Raw genomic sequence first — 22,267 nt, 5'->3', positions numbered from 1 at the left:
AGGAGAAACCTCTATCACTCTTCTGCTGTCTGAAACCAGTGAGGAGAGAAACCTCTATCACTCTTCTGCTGTCTGAAACCAGTGAGGAGAGAAACCTGTATCACTCTTCTGCTGTCTGAAACCAGTGAGGAGAGAAACCTCTATCACTCTTCTGCTGTCTGAAACCAGTGAGGAGAGAAACCTCTATCACTCTTCTGCTGTCTGAAACCAGTGAGGAGAGAAACCTCTATCACTCTTCTGCTGTCTGAAACCAGTGAGGAGAAACCTCTATCACTCTTCTGCTGTCTGAAACCAGTGAGGAGAGAAACCTCTATCACTCTTCTGCTGTCTGAAACCAGTGAGGAGAGAAACCTCTATCACTCTTCTGCTGTCTGAAACCAGTGAGGAGAGAAACCTCTGTCACTCTTCTGCTGTCTGAAACCAGTGAGGAGAAACCTCTGTCACTCTTCTGCTGTCTGAAACCAGTGAGGAGAGAAACATCTATCACTCTTCTGCTGTCTGAAACCAGTGAGGAGAAACCTCTGTCACTCTTCTGCTGTCTGAAACCAGTGAGGAGAGAAACCTCTATCACTCTTCTGCTGTCTGAAACCAGTGAGGAGAGAAACCTCTATCACTCTTCTGCTGTCTGAAACCAGTGAGGAGAAACCTCTATCACTCTTCTGCTGTCTGAAACCAGTGAGGAGAGAAACCTCTATCACTCTTCTGCTGTCTGAAACCAGTGAGGAGAAAACCTCTATCACTCTTCTGCTGTCTGAAACCAGTGAGGAGAAACCTCTATCACTCTTCTGCTGTCTGAAACCAGTGAGGAGAGAAACCTCTATCACTCTTCTGCTGTCTGAAACCAGTGAGGAGAAACCTCTATCACTCTTCTGCTGTCTGAAACCAGTGAGGAGAGAAACATCTATCACTCTTCTGCTGTCTGAAACCAGTGAGGAGAGAAACATCTATCACTCTTCTGCTGTCTGGAACCAGTGAGGAGAGAAACCTCTATCACTCTTCTGCTGTCTGAAACCAGTGAGGAGAGAAACCTCTATCACTCTTCTGCTGTCTGAAACCAGTGAGGAGAGAAACATCTATCACTCTTCTGCTGTCTGAAACCAGTGAGGAGAAACATCTATCACTCTTCTGCTGTCTGAAACCAGTGAGGAGAAACCTCTATCACTCTTCTGCTGTCTGAAACCAGTGAGGAGAAACCTCTATCACTCTTCTGCTGTCTGAAACCAGTGAGGAGAAACATCTATCACTCTTCTGCTGTCTGAAACCAGTGAGGAGAAACCTCTATCACTCTTCTGCTGTCTGAAACCAGTGAGGAGAAACCTCTATCACTCTTCTGCTGTCTGAAACCAGTGAGGAGAAACCTCTATCACTCTTCTGCTGTCTGAAACCAGTGAGGAGAGAAACCTCTATCACTCTTCTGCTGTCTGAAACCAGTGAGGAGAAACCTCTATCACTCTTCTGCTGTCTGAAACCAGTGAGGAGAAACCTCTATCACTCTTCTGCTGTCTGAAACCAGTGAGGAGAGAAACATCTATCACTCTTCTGCTGTCTGAAACCAGTGAGGAGAGAAACATCTATCACTCTTCTGCTGTCTGAAACCAGTGAGGAGAAACCTCTATCACTCTTCTGCTGTCTGAAACCAGTGAGGAGAAACATCTATCACTCTTCTGCTGTCTGAAACCAGTGAGGAGAAACCTCTATCACTCTTCTGCTGTCTGAAACCAGTGAGGAGAAACATCTATCACTCTTCTGCTGTCTGAAACCAGTGAGGAGAGACCTCTATCACTCTTCTGCTGTCTGAAACCAGTGAGGAGAAACATCTATCACTCTTCTGCTGTCTGAAACCAGTGAGGAGAGAAACCTCTATCACTCTTCTGCTGTCTGAAACCAGTGAGGAGAAACCTCTATCACTCTTCTGCTGTCTGAAACCAGTGAGGGGAGAAACATCTATCACTCTTCTGCTGTCTGAAACCAGTGAGGAGAGAAACCTCTATCACTCTTCTGCTGTCTGAAACCAGTGAGGAGAGAAACCTCTATCACTCTTCTGCTGTCTGAAACCAGTGAGGAGAGAAACCTCTATCACTCTTCTGCTGTCTGAAACCAGTGAGGAGAAACATCTATCACTCTTCTGCTGTCTGAAACCAGTGAGGAGAAACCTCTATCACTCTTCTGCTGTCTGAAACCAGTGAGGAGAAACCTCTATCACTCTTCTGCTGTCTGAAACCAGTGAGGAGAGAAACCTCTGTCACTCTTCTGCTGTCTGAAACCAGTGAGGAGAAACATCTATCACTCTTCTGCTGTCTGAAACCAGTGAGGAGAGAAACCTCTATCACTCTTCTGCTGTCTGAAACCAGTGAGGAGAAACATCTATCACTCTTCTGCTGTCTGAAACCAGTGAGGAGAAACCTCTATCACTCTTCTGCTGTCTGAAACCAGTGAGGAGAAACCTCTATCACTCTTCTGCTGTCTGAAACCAGTGAGGAGAGAAACCTCTGTCACTCTTCTGCTGTCTGAAACCAGTGAGGAGAAACATCTATCACTCTTCTGCTGTCTGAAACCAGTGAGGAGAAACCTCTATCACTCTTCTGCTGTCTGAAACCAGTGAGGAGAAACCTCTATCACTCTTCTGCTGTCTGAAACCAGTGAGGAGAAACCTCTATCACTCTTCTGCTGTCTGAAACCAGTGAGGAGAAACCTCTATCACTCTTCTGCTGTCTGAAACCAGTGAGGAGAGAAACATCTATCACTCTTCTGCTGTCTGAAACCAGTGAGGAGAGAAACATCTATCACTCTTCTGCTGTCTGAAACCAGTGAGGAGAAACCTCTATCACTCTTCTGCTGTCTGAAACCAGTGAGGAGAAACCTCTATCACTCTTCTGCTGTCTGAAACCAGTGAGGAGAAACATCTATCACTCTTCTGCTGTCTGAAACCAGTGAGGAGAAACCTCTATCACTCTTCTGCTGTCTGAAACCAGTGAGGAGAAACATCTATCACTCTTCTGCTGTCTGAAACCAGTGAGGAGAAACCTCTATCACTCTTCTGCTGTCTGAAACCAGTGAGGAGAAACCTCTATCACTCTTCTGCTGTCTGAAACCAGTGAGGAGAAACATCTATCACTCTTCTGCTGTCTGAAACCAGTGAGGAGAAACCTCTGTCACTCTTCTGCTGTCTGAAACCAGTGAGGAGAAACCTCTATCACTCTTCTGCTGTCTGAAACCAGTGAGGAGAGAAACCTCTATCACTCTTCTGCTGTCTGAAACCAGTGAGGGGAGAAACATCTATCACTCTTCTGCTGTCTGAAACCAGTGAGGAGAAACCTCTATCACTCTTCTACTGTCTGAAACCAGTGAGGAGAAACCTCTATCACTCTTCTGCTGTCTGAAACCAGTGAGGAGAAACATCTATCACTCTTCTGCTGTCTGAAACCAGTGAGGAGAGAAACCTCTGTCACTCTTCTGCTGTCTGAAACCAGTGAGGAGAGAAACCTCTATCACTCTTCTGCTGTCTGAAACCAGTGAGGAGAGAAACCTCTGTCACTCTTCTGCTGTCTGAAACCAGTGAGGAGAAACCTCTATCACTCTTCTACTGTCTGAAACCAGTGAGGAGAAACCTCTATCACTCTTCTGCTGTCTGAAACCAGTGAGGAGAAACATCTATCACTCTTCTGCTGTCTGAAACCAGTGAGGAGAGAAACCTCTATCACTCTTCTGCTGTCTGAAACCAGTGAGGAGAAACCTCTATCACTCTTCTGCTGTCTGAAACCAGTGAGGAGAGAAACCTCTATCACTCTTCTGCTGTCTGAAACCAGTGAGGAGAGAAACCTCTATCACTCTTCTGCTGTCTGAAACCAGTGAGGAGAAACATCTATCACTCTTCTGCTGTCTGAAACCAGTGAGGAGAGAAACATCTATCACTCTTCTGCTGTCTGAAACCAGTGAGGAGAGAAACATCTATCACTCTTCTGCTGTCTGAAACCAGTGAGGAGAGAAACATCTATCACTCTTCTGCTGTCTGAAACCAGTGAGGAGAGAAACATCTATCACTCTTCTGCTGTCTGAAACCAGTGAGGAGAGAAACATCTATCACTCTTCTGCTGTCTGAAACCAGTGAGGAGAGAAACCTCTATCACTCTTCTGCTGTCTGAAACCAGTGAGGAGAAACATCTATCACTCTTCTGCTGTCTGAAACCAGTGAGGAGAGAAACCTCTATCACTCTTCTGCTGTCTGAAACCAGTTAGGGGAGAAACATCTATCACTCTTCTGCTGTCTGAAACCAGTGAGGAGAGAAACCTCTATCACTCTTCTGCTGTCTGAAACCAGTTAGGGGAGAAACATCTATCACTCTTCTGCTGTCTGAAACCAGTGAGGAGAAACCTCTGTCACTCTTCTGCTGTCTGAAACCAGTGAGGAGAAACCTCTATCACTCTTCTGCTGTCTGAAACCAGTGAGGAGAGAAACCTCTATCACTCTTCTGCTGTCTGAAACCAGTGAGGAGAAACCTCTATCACTCTTCTGCTGTCTGAAACCAGTGAGGAGAAACCTCTATCACTCTTCTGCTGTCTGAAACCAGTGAGGAGAGAAACCTCTATCACTCTTCTGCTGTCTGAAACCAGTTAGGGGAGAAACATCTATCACTCTTCTGCTGTCTGAAACCAGTGAGGAGAAACCTCTATCACTCTTCTGCTGTCTGAAACCAGTGAGGAGAAACCTCTTTCACTCTTCTGCTGTCTGAAACCAGTGAGGAGAAAACCTCTATCACTCTTCTGCTGTCTGAAACCAGTGAGGAGAAACCTCTATCACTCTTCTGCTGTCTGAAACCAGTGAGGAGAAACCTCTATCACTCTTCTGCTGTCTGAAACCAGTGAGGAGAGAAACATCTATCACTCTTCTGCTGTCTGAAACCAGTGAGGAGAAACCTCTATCACTCTTCTGCTGTCTGAAACCAGTGAGGAGAAACATCTATCACTCTTCTGCTGTCTGAAACCAGTGAGGAGAAACATCTATCAGTCTTCTGCTGTCTGAAACCAGTGAGGAGAGAAACCTCTATCACTCTTCTGCTGTCTGAAACCAGTGAGGAGAAACCTCTATCACTCTTCTGCTGTCTGAAACCAGTGAGGAGAAACCTCTATCACTCTTCTGCTGTCTGAAACCAGTGAGGAGAAACCTCTTTCACTCTTCTGCTGTCTGAAACCAGTGAGGAGAAACCTCTATCACTCTTCTGCTGTCTGAAACCAGTGAGGAGAGAAACATCTATCACTCTTCTGCTGTCTGAAACCAGTGAGGAGAGAAACATCTATCACTCTTCTGCTGTCTGAAACCAGTGAGGAGAAACCTCTATCACTCTTCTGCTGTCTGAAACCAGTGAGGAGAAACATCTATCACTCTTCTGCTGTCTGAAACCAGTGAGGAGAGAAACCTCTGTCACTCTTCTGCTGTCTGAAACCAGTGAGGAGAGAAACATCTATCACTCTTCTGCTGTCTGAAACCAGTGAGGAGAGAAACCTCTATCACTCTTCTGCTGTCTGAAACCAGTGAGGAGAGAAACCTCTATCACTCTTCTGCTGTCTGAAACCAGTGAGGAGAAACCTCTATCACTCTTCTGCTGTCTGAAACCAGTGAGGAGAGAAACCTCTATCACTCTTCTGCTGTCTGAAACCAGTGAGGAGAAACATCTATCACTCTTCTGCTGTCTGAAACCAGTGAGGAGAAACCTCTATCACTCTTCTGCTGTCTGAAACCAGTGAGGAGAGAAACCTCTGTCACTCTTCTGCTGTCTGAAACCAGTGAGGAGAAACCTCTATCACTCTTCTGCTGTCTGAAACCAGTGAGGAGAGAAACCTCTATCACTCTTCTGCTGTCTGAAACCAGTGAGGGGAGAAACATCTATCACTCTTCTGCTGTCTGAAACCAGTGAGGAGAGAAACCTCTATCACTCTTCTGCTGTCTGAAACCAGTGAGGAGAAACATCTATCACTCTTCTGCTGTCTGAAACCAGTGAGGAGAGAAACATCTATCACTCTTCTGCTGTCTGAAACCAGTGAGGAGAAACCTCTATCACTCTTCTGCTGTCTGAAACCAGTGAGGAGAAACATCTATCACTCTTCTGCTGTCTGAAACCAGTGAGGAGAAACCTCTTTCACTCTTCTGCTGTCTGAAACCAGTGAGGAGAAACCTCTATCACTCTTCTGCTGTCTGAAACCAGTGAGGAGAAACCTCTTTCACTCTTCTGCTGTCTGAAACCAGTGAGGAGAAACATCTATCACTCTTCTGCTGTCTGAAACCAGTGAGGAGAGAAACATCTATCACTCTTCTGCTGTCTGAAACCAGTGAGGAGAAACATCTATCACTCTTCTGCTGTCTGAAACCAGTGAGGAGAAACCTCTATCACTCTTCTGCTGTCTGAAACCAGTGAGGAGAAACCTCTTTCACTCTTCTGCTGTCTGAAACCAGTGAGGAGAAACCTCTATCACTCTTCTGCTGTCTGAAACCAGTGAGGAGAAACCTCTATCACTCTTCTGCTGTCTGAAACCAGTGAGGAGAAACCTCTATCACTCTTCTGCTGTCTGAAACCAGTGAGGAGAAACCTCTATCACTCTTCTGCTGTCTGAAACCAGTGAGGAGAGAAACATCTATCACTCTTCTGCTGTCTGAAACCAGTGAGGAGAAACCTCTATCACTCTTCTGCTGTCTGAAACCAGTGAGGAGAAACCTCTATCACTCTTCTGCTGTCTGAAACCAGTGAGGAGAAACCTCTATCACTCTTCTGCTGTCTGAAACCAGTGAGGAGAAACATATATCACTCTTCTGCTGTCTGAAACCAGTGAGGAGAAACCTCTATCACTCTTCTGCTGTCTGAAACCAGTGAGGAGAAACCTCTATCACTCTTCTGCTGTCTGAAACCAGTGAGGAGAGAAACATCTATCACTCTTCTGCTGTCTGAAACCAGTGAGGAGAAACCTCTATCACTCTTCTGCTGTCTGAAACCAGTGAGGAGAGAAACCTCTATCACTCTTCTGCTGTCTGAAACCAGTGAGGAGAAACCTCTGTCACTCTTCTGCTGTCTGAAACCAGTGAGGAGAGAAACATCTATCACTCTTCTGCTGTCTGAAACCAGTGAGGAGAAACCTCTGTCACTCTTCTGCTGTCTGAAACCAGTGAGGAGAAACCTCTATCACTCTTCTGCTGTCTGAAACCAGTGAGGAGAGAAACCTCTATCACTCTTCTGCTGTCTGAAACCAGTGAGGAGAAACATCTATCACTCTTCTGCTGTCTGAAACCAGTGAGGAGAGAAACATCTATCACTCTTCTGCTGTCTGAAACCAGTGAGGAGAGAAACATCTATCACTCTTCTGCTGTCTGAAACCAGTGAGGAGAGAAACATCTATCACTCTTCTGCTGTCTGAAACCAGTGAGGAGAGAAACATCTATCACTCTTCTGCTGTCTGAAACCAGTGAGGAGAGAAACATCTATCACTCTTCTGCTGTCTGAAACCAGTGAGGAGAGAAACCTCTATCACTCTTCTGCTGTCTGAAACCAGTGAGGAGAAACATCTATCACTCTTCTGCTGTCTGAAACCAGTGAGGAGAGAAACCTCTATCACTCTTCTGCTGTCTGAAACCAGTTAGGGGAGAAACATCTATCACTCTTCTGCTGTCTGAAACCAGTGAGGAGAGAAACCTCTATCACTCTTCTGCTGTCTGAAACCAGTTAGGGGAGAAACATCTATCACTCTTCTGCTGTCTGAAACCAGTGAGGAGAAACCTCTGTCACTCTTCTGCTGTCTGAAACCAGTGAGGAGAAACCTCTATCACTCTTCTGCTGTCTGAAACCAGTGAGGAGAAACCTCTATCACTCTTCTGCTGTCTGAAACCAGTGAGGAGAGAAACCTCTATCACTCTTCTGCTGTCTGAAACCAGTTAGGGGAGAAACATCTATCACTCTTCTGCTGTCTGAAACCAGTGAGGAGAAACCTCTATCACTCTTCTGCTGTCTGAAACCAGTGAGGAGAAACCTCTTTCACTCTTCTGCTGTCTGAAACCAGTGAGGAAAAAACCTCTATCACTCTTCTGCTGTCTGAAACCAGTGAGGAGAAACCTCTATCACTCTTCTGCTGTCTGAAACCAGTGAGGAGAAACCTCTATCACTCTTCTGCTGTCTGAAACCAGTGAGGAGAGAAACATCTATCACTCTTCTGCTGTCTGAAACCAGTGAGGAGAGAAACATCTATCACTCTTCTGCTGTCTGAAACCAGTTAGGGGAGAAACCTCTATCACTCTTCTGCTGTCTGAAACCAGCGAGGAGAAACCTCTGTCACTCTTCTGCTGTCTGAAACCAGTGAGGAGAGAAACATCTATCACTCTTCTGCTGTCTGAAACCAGTGAGGAGAGAAACATCTATCACTCTTCTGCTGTCTGAAACCAGTGAGGAGAAACCTCTATCACTCTTCTGCTGTCTGAAACCAGTGAGGAGAAACCTCTATCACTCTTCTGCTGTCTGAAACCAGTGAGGAGAAACCTCTTTCACTCTTCTGCTGTCTGAAACCAGTGAGGAGAAACCTCTATCACTCTTCTGCTGTCTGAAACCAGTGAGGAGAGAAACCTCTATCACTCTTCTGCTGTCTGAAACCAGTTAGGGGAGAAACCTCTATCACTCTTCTGCTGTCTGAAACCAGTGAGGAGAAACCTCTATCACTCTTCTGCTGTCTGAAACCAGTGAGGAGAAACATCTATCACTCTTCTGCTGTCTGAAACCAGTGAGGAGAGAAACCTCTGTCACTCTTCTGCTGTCTGAAACCAGTGAGGAGAGAAACATCTATCACTCTTCTGCTGTCTGAAACCAGTGAGGAGAGAAACCTCTATCACTCTTCTGCTGTCTGAAACCAGTGAGGAGAGAAACCTCTATCACTCTTCTGCTGTCTGAAACCAGTGAGGAGAAACCTCTATCACTCTTCTGCTGTCTGAAACCAGTGAGGAGAGAAACCTCTATCACTCTTCTGCTGTCTGAAACCAGTGAGGAGAAACATCTATCACTCTTCTGCTGTCTGAAACCAGTGAGGAGAAACCTCTATCACTCTTCTGCTGTCTGAAACCAGTGAGGAGAGAAACCTCTGTCACTCTTCTGCTGTCTGAAACCAGTGAGGAGAAACCTCTATCACTCTTCTGCTGTCTGAAACCAGTGAGGAGAGAAACCTCTATCACTCTTCTGCTGTCTGAAACCAGTGAGGAGAAACCTCTATCACTCTTCTGCTGTCTGAAACCAGTGAGGAGAGAAACCTCTATCACTCTTCTGCTGTCTGAAACCAGTGAGGAGAAACATCTATCACTCTTCTGCTGTCTGAAACCAGTGAGGAGAAACCTCTATCACTCTTCTGCTGTCTGAAACCAGTGAGGAGAAACCTCTATCACTCTTCTGCTGTCTGAAACCAGTGAGGAGAAACCTCTTTCACTCTTCTGCTGTCTGAAACCAGTGAGGAGAAAACCTCTATCACTCTTCTGCTGTCTGAAACCAGTGAGGAGAGAAACATCTATCACTCTTCTGCTGTCTGAAACCAGTGAGGGGAGAAACATCTATCACTCTTCTGCTGTCTGAAACCAGTGAGGAGAGAAACATCTATCACTCTTCTGCTGTCTGAAACCAGTGAGGAGAAACCTCTATCACTCTTCTGCTGTCTGAAACCAGTGAGGAGAAACCTCTATCACTCTTCTGCTGTCTGAAACCAGTGAGGAGAAACATCTATCACTCTTCTGCTGTCTGAAACCAGTGAGGAGAAACCTCTATCACTCTTCTGCTGTCTGAAACCAGTGAGGAGAAACCTCTATCACTCTTCTGCTGTCTGAAACCAGTGAGGAGAAACATATATCACTCTTCTGCTGTCTGAAACCAGTGAGGAGAAACCTCTATCACTCTTCTGCTGTCTGAAACCAGTGAGGAGAAACCTCTATCACTCTTCTGCTGTCTGAAACCAGTGAGGAGAAACATCTATCACTCTTCTGCTGTCTGAAACCAGTGAGGAGAAACCTCTATCACTCTTCTGCTGTCTGAAACCAGTGAGGAGAAACCTCTATCACTCTTCTGCTGTCTGAAACCAGTGAGGAGAAACATCTATCACTCTTCTGCTGTCTGAAACCAGTGAGGAGAAACATCTATCACTCTTCTGCTGTCTGAAACCAGTGAGGAGAAACATCTATCACTCTTCTGCTGTCTGAAACCAGTGAGGAGAGAAACATCTATCACTCTTCTGCTGTCTGAAACCAGTGAGGAGAGAAACATCTATCACTCTTCTGCTGTCTGAAACCAGTGAGGAGAAACCTCTATCACTCTTCTGCTGTCTGAAACCAGTGAGGAGAGAAACATCTATCACTCTTCTGCTGTCTGAAACCAGTGAGGAGAAACCTCTATCACTCTTCTGCTGTCTGAAACCAGTGAGGAGAAACCTCTATCACTCTTCTGCTGTCTGAAACCAGTGAGGAGAGAAACCTCTATCACTCTTCTGCTGTCTGAAACCAGTGAGGAGAGAAACATCTATCACTCTTCTGCTGTCTGAAACCAGTGAGGAGAAACCTCTATCACTCTTCTGCTGTCTGAAACCAGTGAGGAGAGAAACCTCTATCACTCTTCTGCTGTCTTAAACCAGTGAGGAGAAACCTCTATCACTCTTCTGCTGTCTGAAACCAGTGAGGAGAAACCTCTATCACTCTTCTGCTGTCTGAAACCAGTGAGGAGAAACATCTATCACTCTTCTGCTGTCTGAAACCAGTGAGGAGAGAAACCTCTATCACTCTTCTGCTGTCTGAAACCAGTGAGGAGAGAAACATCTATCACTCTTCTGCTGTCTGAAACCAGTGAGGAGAGAAACCTCACTTACGAATTAATAGTTATTTTCACTTAATATTTGACTCCGAAATTGCCCCCAAAATATAATTTAATAAGTCATTATTGTGTTAAATGAGAAAACCATAAAATAGACGTTACAAAAAGTAGCTTTAGAAATATATTTTTTATTCAACAGAATTTATTACACAAACTTTTAGGCTTCAGCAGCCTTGAGGTCGAGTTAATGATGACAGAATTTACATTTTTGGGTAAACTATTCTTTTTTCTTTTTTTTTTCTAATTATGAACCAAGTCTATATTGAGAGAGTTTTATTTTAGCATCATTGATATACTGCAATAGTTACTTTAAAATGGGTTTTATTTGGACTCTGCTATCGCTTTGCTCTGTATCTCATCTCTCCAGGCCTTCTGGGCTCTTTCCATGAGGGAATGGCATGTTCCCAGCTGAGCTCAGTGTGTTCCTTCCTGAGATATAAAGACAACAGCAGCGCGCCAACTCAACCAAACCATGCCCAACCAGGCCAACAAACTCAAACAAACCAACTCAAACTAACCACACCAACTCAACCAAACCATGCCCAACCAGCCCAACAAACTCAAACTAACCAACTCAAACTAACCACACCAACTCAACCAAACCAAACCAACCAGCCCAACAAACTCAAACAAACCAACTCAAACTAACCACACCAACTCAACCAATTCAAACCAACCAGCCCAACAAACTCAAACTAACCAACTCAAACTAACCACACCAACTCAACCAAACCAAACCAACCAGCCCAACAAACTCAAACAAACCAACTCAAACTAACCACACCAACTCAACCAAACCAAACCAACCAGCACAACAAACTCAAACAAACCAACCAACTCAACCAAACCAACTCAAACTAACCACACCAACTCAACCAAACAGACTCAAACTAACCAAACAAACCAATCCAACTCAACCAAACCAAACCAGCCCAACAAACTCAAACAAAACAACCAAACCAACTCAAACTAACCAAACCAACTCAAACTAACCAAACCAACTCAAACTAACCAAACAAACCAATCCAACTCAACCAAACCAAACCAGCCCAACAAACTCAAACAAACAATGCCAAACCAACCCATCAAACTCAAACAAACCAAACCAACCAAACCAAAGCAACCAGCCCAACCAACTCAACCAAACCAACTCAAACTAACCACACCAACTCAACCAAACAGACTCAAACTAACCAAACAAACCAATCCAACTCAACCAAACCAGCCCAACAAACTCAAACAAAACAACCAAACCAACTCAAACTAACCAAACCAACTCAAACTAACCAAACCAACTCAAACTAACCAAACAAACCAATCCAACTCAACCAAACCAAACCAGCCCAACAAACTCAAACAAACCATGCCAAACCAACCCAACAAACTCAAACAAACCAAACCAACCAAACCAAACCACCCCAACAAACTCAAACAAACCAAACCATGCCCAACCAGCCCAACAAACTCAAACTAACCACACCAACTCAACCAAACCATGCCCAACCAGCCCAACAAACCAACTCAAACTAACCACACCAACTCAACCAAACCAAACCAACCAGCCCAACAAACTCAAACTAACCACACCAACTCAACCAAACAGACTCAAACTAACCAAACAAACCAAACCAAACCAGCCCAACAAACTCAAACAAACCAACCAAACCAACTCAAACTAACCAAACAAACCAATCCAACTCAACCAAACCAAACCAGCCCAACAAACTCAAGCCAAACCAGCCCAACAAACTCAAACAAACCAACCAACCAACCAATCCAACTCAAACAAACCAAACCAAACCAGCCCAACAAACTCAAACAAACCAAACCAGCCCAACAAACTCAACCAAACCAAACCAACCAGCCCAACAAACCAACCAACCAATCCAACTCAAACAAACCAAACCAAACCATCCCAACAAACTCAACCAAACCAAACCATCCCAACAAACTCAACCAAACCAAACCAGCCCAACAAACTCAACCAATCCAACTCAACCAAACCATGCCCAACCAGCCCAACAAACTCAAACTAACCACACCAACTCAACCAAACCATGCCCAACCAGCCCAACAAACCCAAACAAACCAACTCAAACTAACCACACCAACTCAACCAAACCAAACCAACCAGCCCAACAAACTCAAACAAACCAACCAACTCAACCAAACCAACTCAAACTTACCACACCAACTCAACCAAACAGACTTAAACTAACCAAACAAACCAATCCAACTCAACCAAACCAAACCAGCCCAACAAACTCAAACAAACCATGCCAAACCAACCCAACAAACTCAAACAAACCAAACCAACCAAACCAAACCACCCCAACAAACTCAAACAAACCAAACCATGCCCAACCAGCCCAACAAACTCAAACTAACCACACCAACTCAACCAAACCATGCCCAACCAGCCCAACAAACCAACTCAAACTAACCACACCAACTCAACCAAACCAAACCAACCAGCCCAACAAACTCAAACAAACCATGCCAAACCAACCCAACAAACTCAAACAAACCAAACCAACCAGCCCAACAAACTCAAACAAACCAACCAACTCAACCAAACCAACTGAAACTTACCACACCAACTCAACCAAACAGACTTAAACTAACCAAACAAACCAATCCAACTCAACCAAACCAAACCAGCCCAACAAACTCAAACCAACCATGCCAAACCAACCCAACAAACTCAAACAAACCAAACCAACCAAACCAAACCACCCCAACAAACTCAAACAAACCAAACCATGCCCAACCAGCCCAACAAACTCAAACTAACCACACCAACTCAACCAAACCATGCCCAACCAGCCCAACAAACCAACTCAAACTAACCACACCAACTCAACCAAACCAAACCAACCAGGCCAACAAACTCAAACAAACCATGCCAAACCAACCCAACAAACTCAAACAAACCAAACCAACCAAACCAAACCAGCCCAGCAAACTCAAACCAACCAACCAACCAACCAACCAACCAACCAACCAACCAATCCAACTCAAACAAACCAAACCAAACCAGCCCAACAAACTCAAACAAACCAAACCAGCCCAACAAACTCAACCAAACCAAACCAACCAGCCCAACAAACCAACCAACCAATCCAACTCAAACAAACCAAACCAAACCATCCCAACAAACTCAACCAATCCAACAACTCAAACAAACCAACCAACCAACCAATCCAACTCAAACAAACCAAACCAAACCATCCCAACAATCTCAACCAAACCAAACCATCCCAACAAACTCAACCAAACCAAACCATCCCAACAAACTCAACCAAACCAAACCATCCCAACAAACTCAACCAAACCAAACCATCCCAACAAACTCAACCAATCCAACAACTCAAACAAACCACACCAGCCCAACAAACTCAACCAAACCAAACCAACCAGCCCAACAAACCAACCAACCAATCCAACTCAAACAAACCAAACCAAACCATCCCAACAAACTCAACCAATCCAACAACTCAAACAAACCAACCAACCAACCAATCCAACTCAAACAAACCAAACCAAACCATCCCAACAAACTCAACCAAACCAAACCATCCCAACAAACTCAACCAATCCAACAACTCAAACAAACCAACCAACCAACCAATCCAACTCAAACAAACCAAACCAAACCATCCCAACAATCTCAACCAACCAAACCATCCCAACAAACTCAACCAAACCAAACCAGCCCAACAAACTCAACCAAACCAAACCAACCAGCCCAACAAACCAACCAACCAATCCAACTCAAACAAACCAAACCAAACCATCCCAACAAACTCAACCAATCCAACTCAAACAAACCAAACCAAACCATCCCAACAATCTCAACCATATGCAGGGGCTAATTTGCATATTCATAGTTCTGCAAATACTAAATAAAGAAAGGGTTACATTCAAGATATTTTAAGAAATGAAGAATTTTTTTTAAAGGATAAAACACTTAAATATGTCATTATGGTGATTAAATATGAGTTTTAACGTCCCCCTCTAGTCAATAATTGTATCCTTTTAAAACTTTAATCTTTTAAACGTTTTTTTCCTTTCTTTAAGGCAAAATGTATTCATGCCTTAAAATATCTTGAATGTAACTCGACACCCTTGCCTCATTAAGTATTTGCGGTTCTATGAATTTGCAAATGAGCCCCGCCTCCACTTACTCACTCAGAGATCCACTGGTTGACGATCACACGTTGATCTGATTGGTTACAAGGTAGTTTGTGACGGTTGGTTCACTGCAGTTTTAAGCAGAAAATAAGCAGAAGGCTTGTTGCTCCAGCATGAAGGCTTGTCTCGTGTTGTGAAGCTGCAGCTGTTTCTCCTCATTCAAACACCTGTGTGTTTCAAACCTGACCAGACATGTTCCTCACACACAAACATGTTCCTCACACATTAATCATGTTCCTCACACACACTAAACCTGTTCCTGATCTCAAGCACAAGCTTTCTTTGCCCTTCGGCATCCAGAAACATCACAGCTCTTCTAGCTCCAGGACTCATCTTTCTTGATAGCAATATCATTTTAAATATGTTCACTGGTTGTAATAATTAACCCTCTGGTGCTCTTCGCGTGTCGGTCAAAAATTACCGAAATGTAATTTTTTCAAAGTCGAACATCGACCTCCGGCCTAGGGTGTCCTGGTGCCGCGTGCACTGATGGACACCTATGTGCTCAAACATGGACAAACTGTAACTAGCACAGAAGTCCAATAACTGAACCCTGCTCGGGTTCAGATCAGGGGGCCGTTCCTCCCAGTCACGCCCCTCCAGGTGTCACTGTCGCTGCCCACGTGGGCGTTGAAGTCAAGAACAACTGAGTCCCCAGTCGGAGCACTTCCCAGCACCCCTCCCAGAGACCCCAAGAGGGCCGGTGCACCCCTCTCGTTCACCGGGGTGAACTCCAGCACATGGCGGCTGAGCTGGGGGCTATAGGCAAACCCACACCAGCCCGCCGCCTCACTATGGGCAACTCCAGAGCCGGGGCGGAGCGGGGGGGTGGCTAATTGGGCTTAAGCCCCGAATGTTTTGTCAAAAGCCCCGAATCTTTTAGGTTTTTTTAAATAACTTAAACTTTGTTTCATTTCCTGAATCATTTCCTTTCTTTCTGACTGGAGCGGCAAAAAATGAAACAAAAGCTCTATTACCGTGCGTGGTGGCGGACGTCGGTAATGCATCGCGCATCACTCAGCTTGTTTGCCAACTGCCAATAAAAACTAAAGAAGAATATAAATCTTCTTCGTCGTTGTCATCAGGGGCTGGCGGGCTGTTGTATGTCTTCACCGGCATCGTAGCGAGCTTACTGGCTAACGGCTGAAGTTAATATGGACATAACGTTTTTTATATGGAACACTAACAGTAAACCTCACCGGCCGGAGAGAGATTCAGAAGCAGCGTCGGACGAGCCGCGGACAAGTGTGTGCTGCGTTCACACCGAACGCGAATAGAGCGTCTGGCGCGAGTGATTTCAATGTTTAAGTCAATGTGACGACGTGTTTACGCGCGTCTGGAGGTCCTGCGTAATCACCTCATTCGCGCGTCCGTTTTTTTTATTATTTTTTATTTACTGAGTAGGCCGAACTATCATCATTTTCCCAGATAGTGTATATATTTTTAGGCATTCTATTATCTCAAACCGCCTGATAAATAGTGCATTTAGCTGACGTAAATGGGAAAAAAATCCCCCGGACCCCCCTAGGTTTGGGCTGAGCCCCGAATGTTTACATCGTCTGGCTCCGCCCCTGCTCCAGAGTGGTGGAGAGTCCGTCCTCTCTCGAGGAGTGTGGTTCCAGAGCCCAAGCCGTGCGTGGAGGTGACCCCACTATCTCTAGTCGATACCTCTCAACCTCACGCACAATCTCAGGCTCCCCCCAAATCTAAAGAAGTTGTGTTCAAAATGTGAGCCTGATATCTCAGTAAATGAGCTCTCAGTGAGATGTTGTTCGGCTGCAGTACCGAACGCTTCCACTAGAGGAACTTCGTCTCATTCATTTCCAATGCGCTCATGTTTGACCGCGAGCAGCACAAGTGACTCTTTCTTCAGGAGCATTTAACCTGTTCCAATCATATCGGGATTTTTTTTTTGCCAAAACCTTTACCAAGTTTTGTACCATTTCGATAAAACAAAAAAGAAACTTTCACCCAAGAGCCCCTGTGATTATTGGGCAGACATGAGACATAAGATATAACAGATATATCAGATATAACTCCGTGTTGGGGTGATTGAATCACAAACTTCGGCTCATAAATGATTCGGCTCTTCTGCAACCGAGTCTCAGTTTGTTCATGTCGTTGATCTGAGGTAAAGGATATTGTTTTATGTTTGTCAGTGTGTGAATCCTGAACACGGGCCGCTGTGATTCACGTTATTGTAATGACGGCTTTATTAATAGCTCGTCAGGTTAATGTGAGCGGGAACTGAAGATGTTTACATGTAGTTCTGCTCACTGGAATTACTTCTGAATGAAAAGACTGGCAGAAAGCTGTGTGTGTGTGTGTGTGTGTGTGTGTGTGTGTGTGTGTGTGTGTGTGTGTGTGTGTGTGTGTGTGTGTGTGTGTGTGTGTGTGTGTGTGTGTGTGTGTGTGTGTGTGTGTGTGTGTGTGTGTGTGTGTGTGTGTGTGTGTGTGTGTGTGTGTGTGTGTTTTTGAGTGTGTGTGTTTTTGAGTGTGTGTGTTATGAAGACAAACAGTATTATGTTAGATTAGAAGAATATTCATTATAATGTCTCTCTCTCTCTCTGTCTCACACACACACACACACACACACACAGGCTTGAGGGTGTGTGTGTGTGTGTTGGACATGCGGTCACACGCCCATGGCTCTACAGCGCTGATATAATTGAATGATACTCGAGCTTCACTGTTATTAAGATGAGTCTCGTAATTACAGCCCGTAACCGCTGTGACGGACACGAGCTGTGGGATCAGGAGAGTTATATATATGATCATATTTCACAATATTATGGTTTTTACTGTATTTCTGATCAAATAAATGCAGACTTGAGCAGAAGAGACTCTCTCACACTGCGTTTGACTTTCCTGTTGTATCTCTCATATACAGAACATAGTGTGTGTGCGTGTGTGTGCGCGCGCGTGTGTGTGTGTGTGTGTGTGTGCGTGCGTGTGTGTGTGTGTGTGCGTGCGTGCGTGTGCGTGTGTGTGTGTGTGTGTGTGTGTGTGTGTGTGCGTTTTGTAAAGTTTGGCTTCGGCTCGGCTCGTCTCTTTACCTCTCAGGGTTTTGTTCTTGTGTCTTGGCTCAGACTTCAAAGTGAAAAAGCCGCTGAAGTTGTTTTTGTTCAGCTTTTATTAGCATGTCAATGACACGGAGCTTTTGACAGCCAGGTGTGCAGAAGACACACACACACACACACGTCTGGACCGTTTGTCTTCAGTCTCGCCTCCTGTCTCTGTTCGGCACACAGTGTGAGTTTGGTTTGGTCCTCAGATGTGTGTGTGTGTGTGTGCGTGTGTGTGTGTGTGTGTGTGTGTGTGCGCAGGATGTTCAGATGTTCATCAGACGATAAAGCTGCAGATCTCTGTAAACATCACACACTACATCAGCTTTACTGTCTGATGATCCTGAGGAGTTTTTGATCATACACTAGATTAATAACGATTTACATAAACGTCTCTTCTGCTCACAATGCTGCGTTTATTTGATCAAAATACAGTAAGAATTATCAAATATTATGTGAATATACAGTAAAGTGTAATTTATTCCTGTGATCATCCAGCATCATTACTCGAGTCTTCAGTGTCACATGATCCTCCAGAAATCAGTGTAATATGATGATCTGATGAACATTTATGATTATTATCAGTGTTGAAAACAAGACTTTTGGATTTAATTTTTCAGGATTCTCTGATGAATAGACAGTTCAAAAGATCAGGATTAATCTAAAATAGAAGCGTTTGTAAAATTATAATGTCTTTACTGTCACTTCAGATCAACTTAATGCATCTTTACTGAATAAAATATATGCTTACCCCAAACTTGAATAGTAGTTTATCACGGTTTCCACAAAAATATGAACTGTTTTCAACACTGATAATAATCATAAATGTTCATCAGATCATCATATTACACTGATTTCTGGAGGATCATGTGACTCTGAAGACTGGAGTAATGATGATAAATTCAGCTTTGATCACAGGAATAAATTACACTTTACTGTATATTCACATAATAATACTGTATTTTGATCAAATAATGCAGCCTTGGCGAGCAGAAGAGACTCTCAGAAGCGTAACACGTGTGTGTATCTAACAGTGTGATCTGATCTTCTGTTCTCCAGATCTGGGACATGAGTGACGACGACAGCATCTGAAGATCATCGTATACTCATACTCATATTCAGAGAGTTACCTGAACATCTGTCAGGACGCACCTGTAGAAATATCTTAAAGCGTTAGTTCACCAGAAGTGTAAACTCTGTCAGTAATGACTCTCCTCATGTTGTTCCTTCATCTTCGGGACACAGATGAAGATATTAGTGATTAAATCTGAGCGGTCTCACTCCTCCAGAGGCTTCTGTTGTGATTGAAACTTGCAGAAAGTTAGTAAAGACAATGTTTAAAATAGTCCGAGTGACTCCAGCGACTCAACCTGAAGTTTATCAAGCGATGAGAATACTGTGTGTGCAAAACAAAACTAAAACAGCAACTTCGTCAGAACGGAGGCTCCCTATTGGCCGACACTGGTCATGTGTGTGATGCTGGCCAATAGGGAGCCTCCGTTCTGAGCTGCGCTGTTTGTGAGGAACACACAGAAGAGTTTAATAAAGTCCTTATTTTAGTTTTTTTTTTGCACACACAGTATTCTCATCGCTTGATAAACTTCAGGTTGAGCCGCTGTCGTCACTCGGACTATTTTAAACATTGTCTTTACTAACTTTCACAACAATCACAACAGAAGCCTATGGAGGAGTGAGACGCGCTCAGATTTAATCACTAATATCTTCATCTGTGTCCCGAAGATGAAGGAACAACATGAGGAGAGTCATTACTGACTGAGTTTGGCTGAACTAACGCTTTAATATACACACCAAATCACATTATATCTGTGTGTGGATCTCAGTCAGGATCGATGCCACCATTAAAGATTCATTTTAATGCAGTGTTAAACATGGCATCTTTGCTGACACACACACACACTTTGCCTTGAGGCGTGTCCTAATGTCCACTGAGATGTTGATGAGATGTTTATGGCAGGGTCTGTATCTTCCTAATACACCGGACGCCAGTATTATCCCGTCACTGATGTCTGTTCTACATCTGTAATGTCTTTTCTCACAATAAACATGGACTATATTCACACTGAATGTGCTTGGTCATGTGTTCTTGTGTTCGGTCACTGAGGTAAGATGGTAAATCACACGAACGTCCTGGAATTACCATAATTATGAGATTACTGCGAGACGTCACTGGCGTCAGCAGGACGTCCAGGTGAAACTGCAGGTGTAGTGCATTAGTTTAATCGTGAATAGTGAGTTTTTACTATTCAGAAACTCTTGGAATTTCAGTCACTCCGACATGTTTACAATTACTTCAGGATTCGTACAAGGAGCTTGAGTTTGACGTTTTAAAATTTAAATCCTGGAAAATCCTTGGAAAAAGCCACATTTTATAAAAAAGTGCTTGAATTATTGAAAGACAGTGTGTGACCCTGGACCACAAAATTAGTCACAACTTTGAAATTGAGATGTATAGATCGTCTGAAAGCTGAATAAATAATCTCTCCATTGATGTGTGGTGTGTTAGGATAGGACAATATTTGGTCGAGACACAACTATTGAAAATCTGGAATCTGAGGAGCAAAAAAATGTAAACATTGAGAAAATCTCCTTTAAAGTTGTGCATTTATGTTCACGATTGTGCTGCATTCTCTCACAAAAATACATGTTTTATATATTTACGGTAGGACATTTACTAAATATCTTCATGGAACATGATCTTAATATCCTCATGATTTTTGGCATAAAAGAAAAATGTATAATTTTGACCCATACAGTGTATAGTTGCTATTGCCACAGATATACCCGTGCGACTCCAGACTGGGTCACATATGAGAGGAATTAGTGTTTAATTTTATTGATAAAACTATAATTTCACACGGCTATGAGTGTAATATTGCTCATATAAATATCCAAGTATATGATCCATCTTTCATTCTTCAGCTCAATCATATATTAACGGGAGAAAAATGTTTGAATCAGCGATATCTTTGTCATAGTGTGGTTAAAGTGTCCAGTTATTGCTCTTTATTGGTTGCATTTTATTGAATTAGTTTATCTATTTACCTCTTTTAGAGTTTGAAAGATGATAAAGATATTGTTTAATAAGTTAGATCTAGTCCTTAAAAACCCAAAACTATTGCCCGGCAGACACAGAATGTGTCCAGTATCCCCGTTTGCTGTTCAGAAAGCATGATCCTGGAGTCACGGCTGTGGTTTAAGAGCACTTTATTGTTCATTGAGGCTACTTAAAAGTACAAAACAATGGCCTGCCAAAAGTTTGTTTTAATCCAAGGAGAAACAAGGCCATGAAATGAGGGTATAATACAGATTTACAAATCATTAAGAAGTACACTCGAGGTGCAGTGAAGTGTTTTAAACGTTGGTTTCTCGTCGTCGTTCTCCTGGAAGCGCACATCAAAATAGAAAATATAGTTGCTCAGACCCCAGCGGGTCACATGGGGTCGAGGAACTCGCTCGGACTCGAGGTCCGTTTGTTCAGATGTCTCCAGAGACAGTTCAGAAGTGTGTCGAGACTCAGTAGCCTTCGGAAATAATACACAAGTGGCTATTACACTAACGCAGTGTTTTCATAGAATAACTGTGTGTTCCTGCACTTTAACCTTAACAGACAAAACCTACAAACAAAAAAGATCAACTTTTTTCCTCAAAAAAAAAGAAAAAAAAAAGAAGCATGATTACAATAAAGGACAAAGGGAAAAATTAAATAGCTACATATCATTAACAAATTAATTGTTCCTCAAAAATACCTACGATTTGTTTTCTCTGTACATTCGTTACGCACAGCGTAATGATGGTCTTATAGTTTCCTATATAAAAACTTTTTTTTGTTTTTCTTTAAGTGATTTGCCTACAGTGTGTGTGTGTGTGTGTGTAGGATGACAAGCAGAGAGTGAGAGTAAACAGTAAACTGGTAGTGAAATGTGTGTGTGACGGCGGCGCGGAGCAATGACATCACAGCCGCCGAACCGCAGATCCGGTGGCTTTAACTGGGCCGAAGGAATGTAAGGACGAGACGAGCGCATCTCTCGCCACACGTTCTGGTTAGCTAGACTGAACAGGAGGACGTGCGCGGCGGCGCCCCCTAGCGGAGGAATGTTCTGTGTTTCGGGAGGAGATGAG

The 22,267-nt window shown here is 43.8% G+C and overlaps 1 protein-coding gene across 5 annotated transcripts in view; it reads left to right on the top strand.

The window, feature by feature from the left end:
• The window catches only part of atg7 (ATG7 autophagy related 7 homolog), a 123,147-nt gene extending 102,937 nt beyond the window's left edge, over positions 1-20,210 (top strand). Inside the window, exons 20-21 of one of the 5 annotated variants that reach the window (XR_013795893.1) lie at positions 19,187-19,384; positions 19,819-20,210. Coding sequence is in view for 1 of the 5 variants with exons in the window: in XM_079597525.1 (XP_079453651.1) it covers positions 19,187-19,219 (33 nt within the window). In the remaining 4 variants the exon portion in view is untranslated. Of the gene's footprint in view, positions 1-19,186 lie in introns of all 5 variants that reach the window. The other 4 variants (XR_013795894.1, XR_013795895.1, XR_013795896.1 and 1 more) reach the window with 4 other exon arrangements.
• The last annotated feature ends 2,057 nt before the right edge of the window (positions 20,211-22,267 follow it).

The sequence above is a fragment of the Phoxinus phoxinus genome, assembly GCF_949152265.1.
Source record: "Phoxinus phoxinus genome assembly, chromosome: 22".
In the NCBI taxonomy this organism is placed as follows: Eukaryota; Metazoa; Chordata; class Actinopteri; order Cypriniformes; family Leuciscidae; genus Phoxinus; species Phoxinus phoxinus.
Note: the sequence above shows the minus strand (reverse complement) of the source record. Positions and strands in the feature narration are given on the sequence as shown.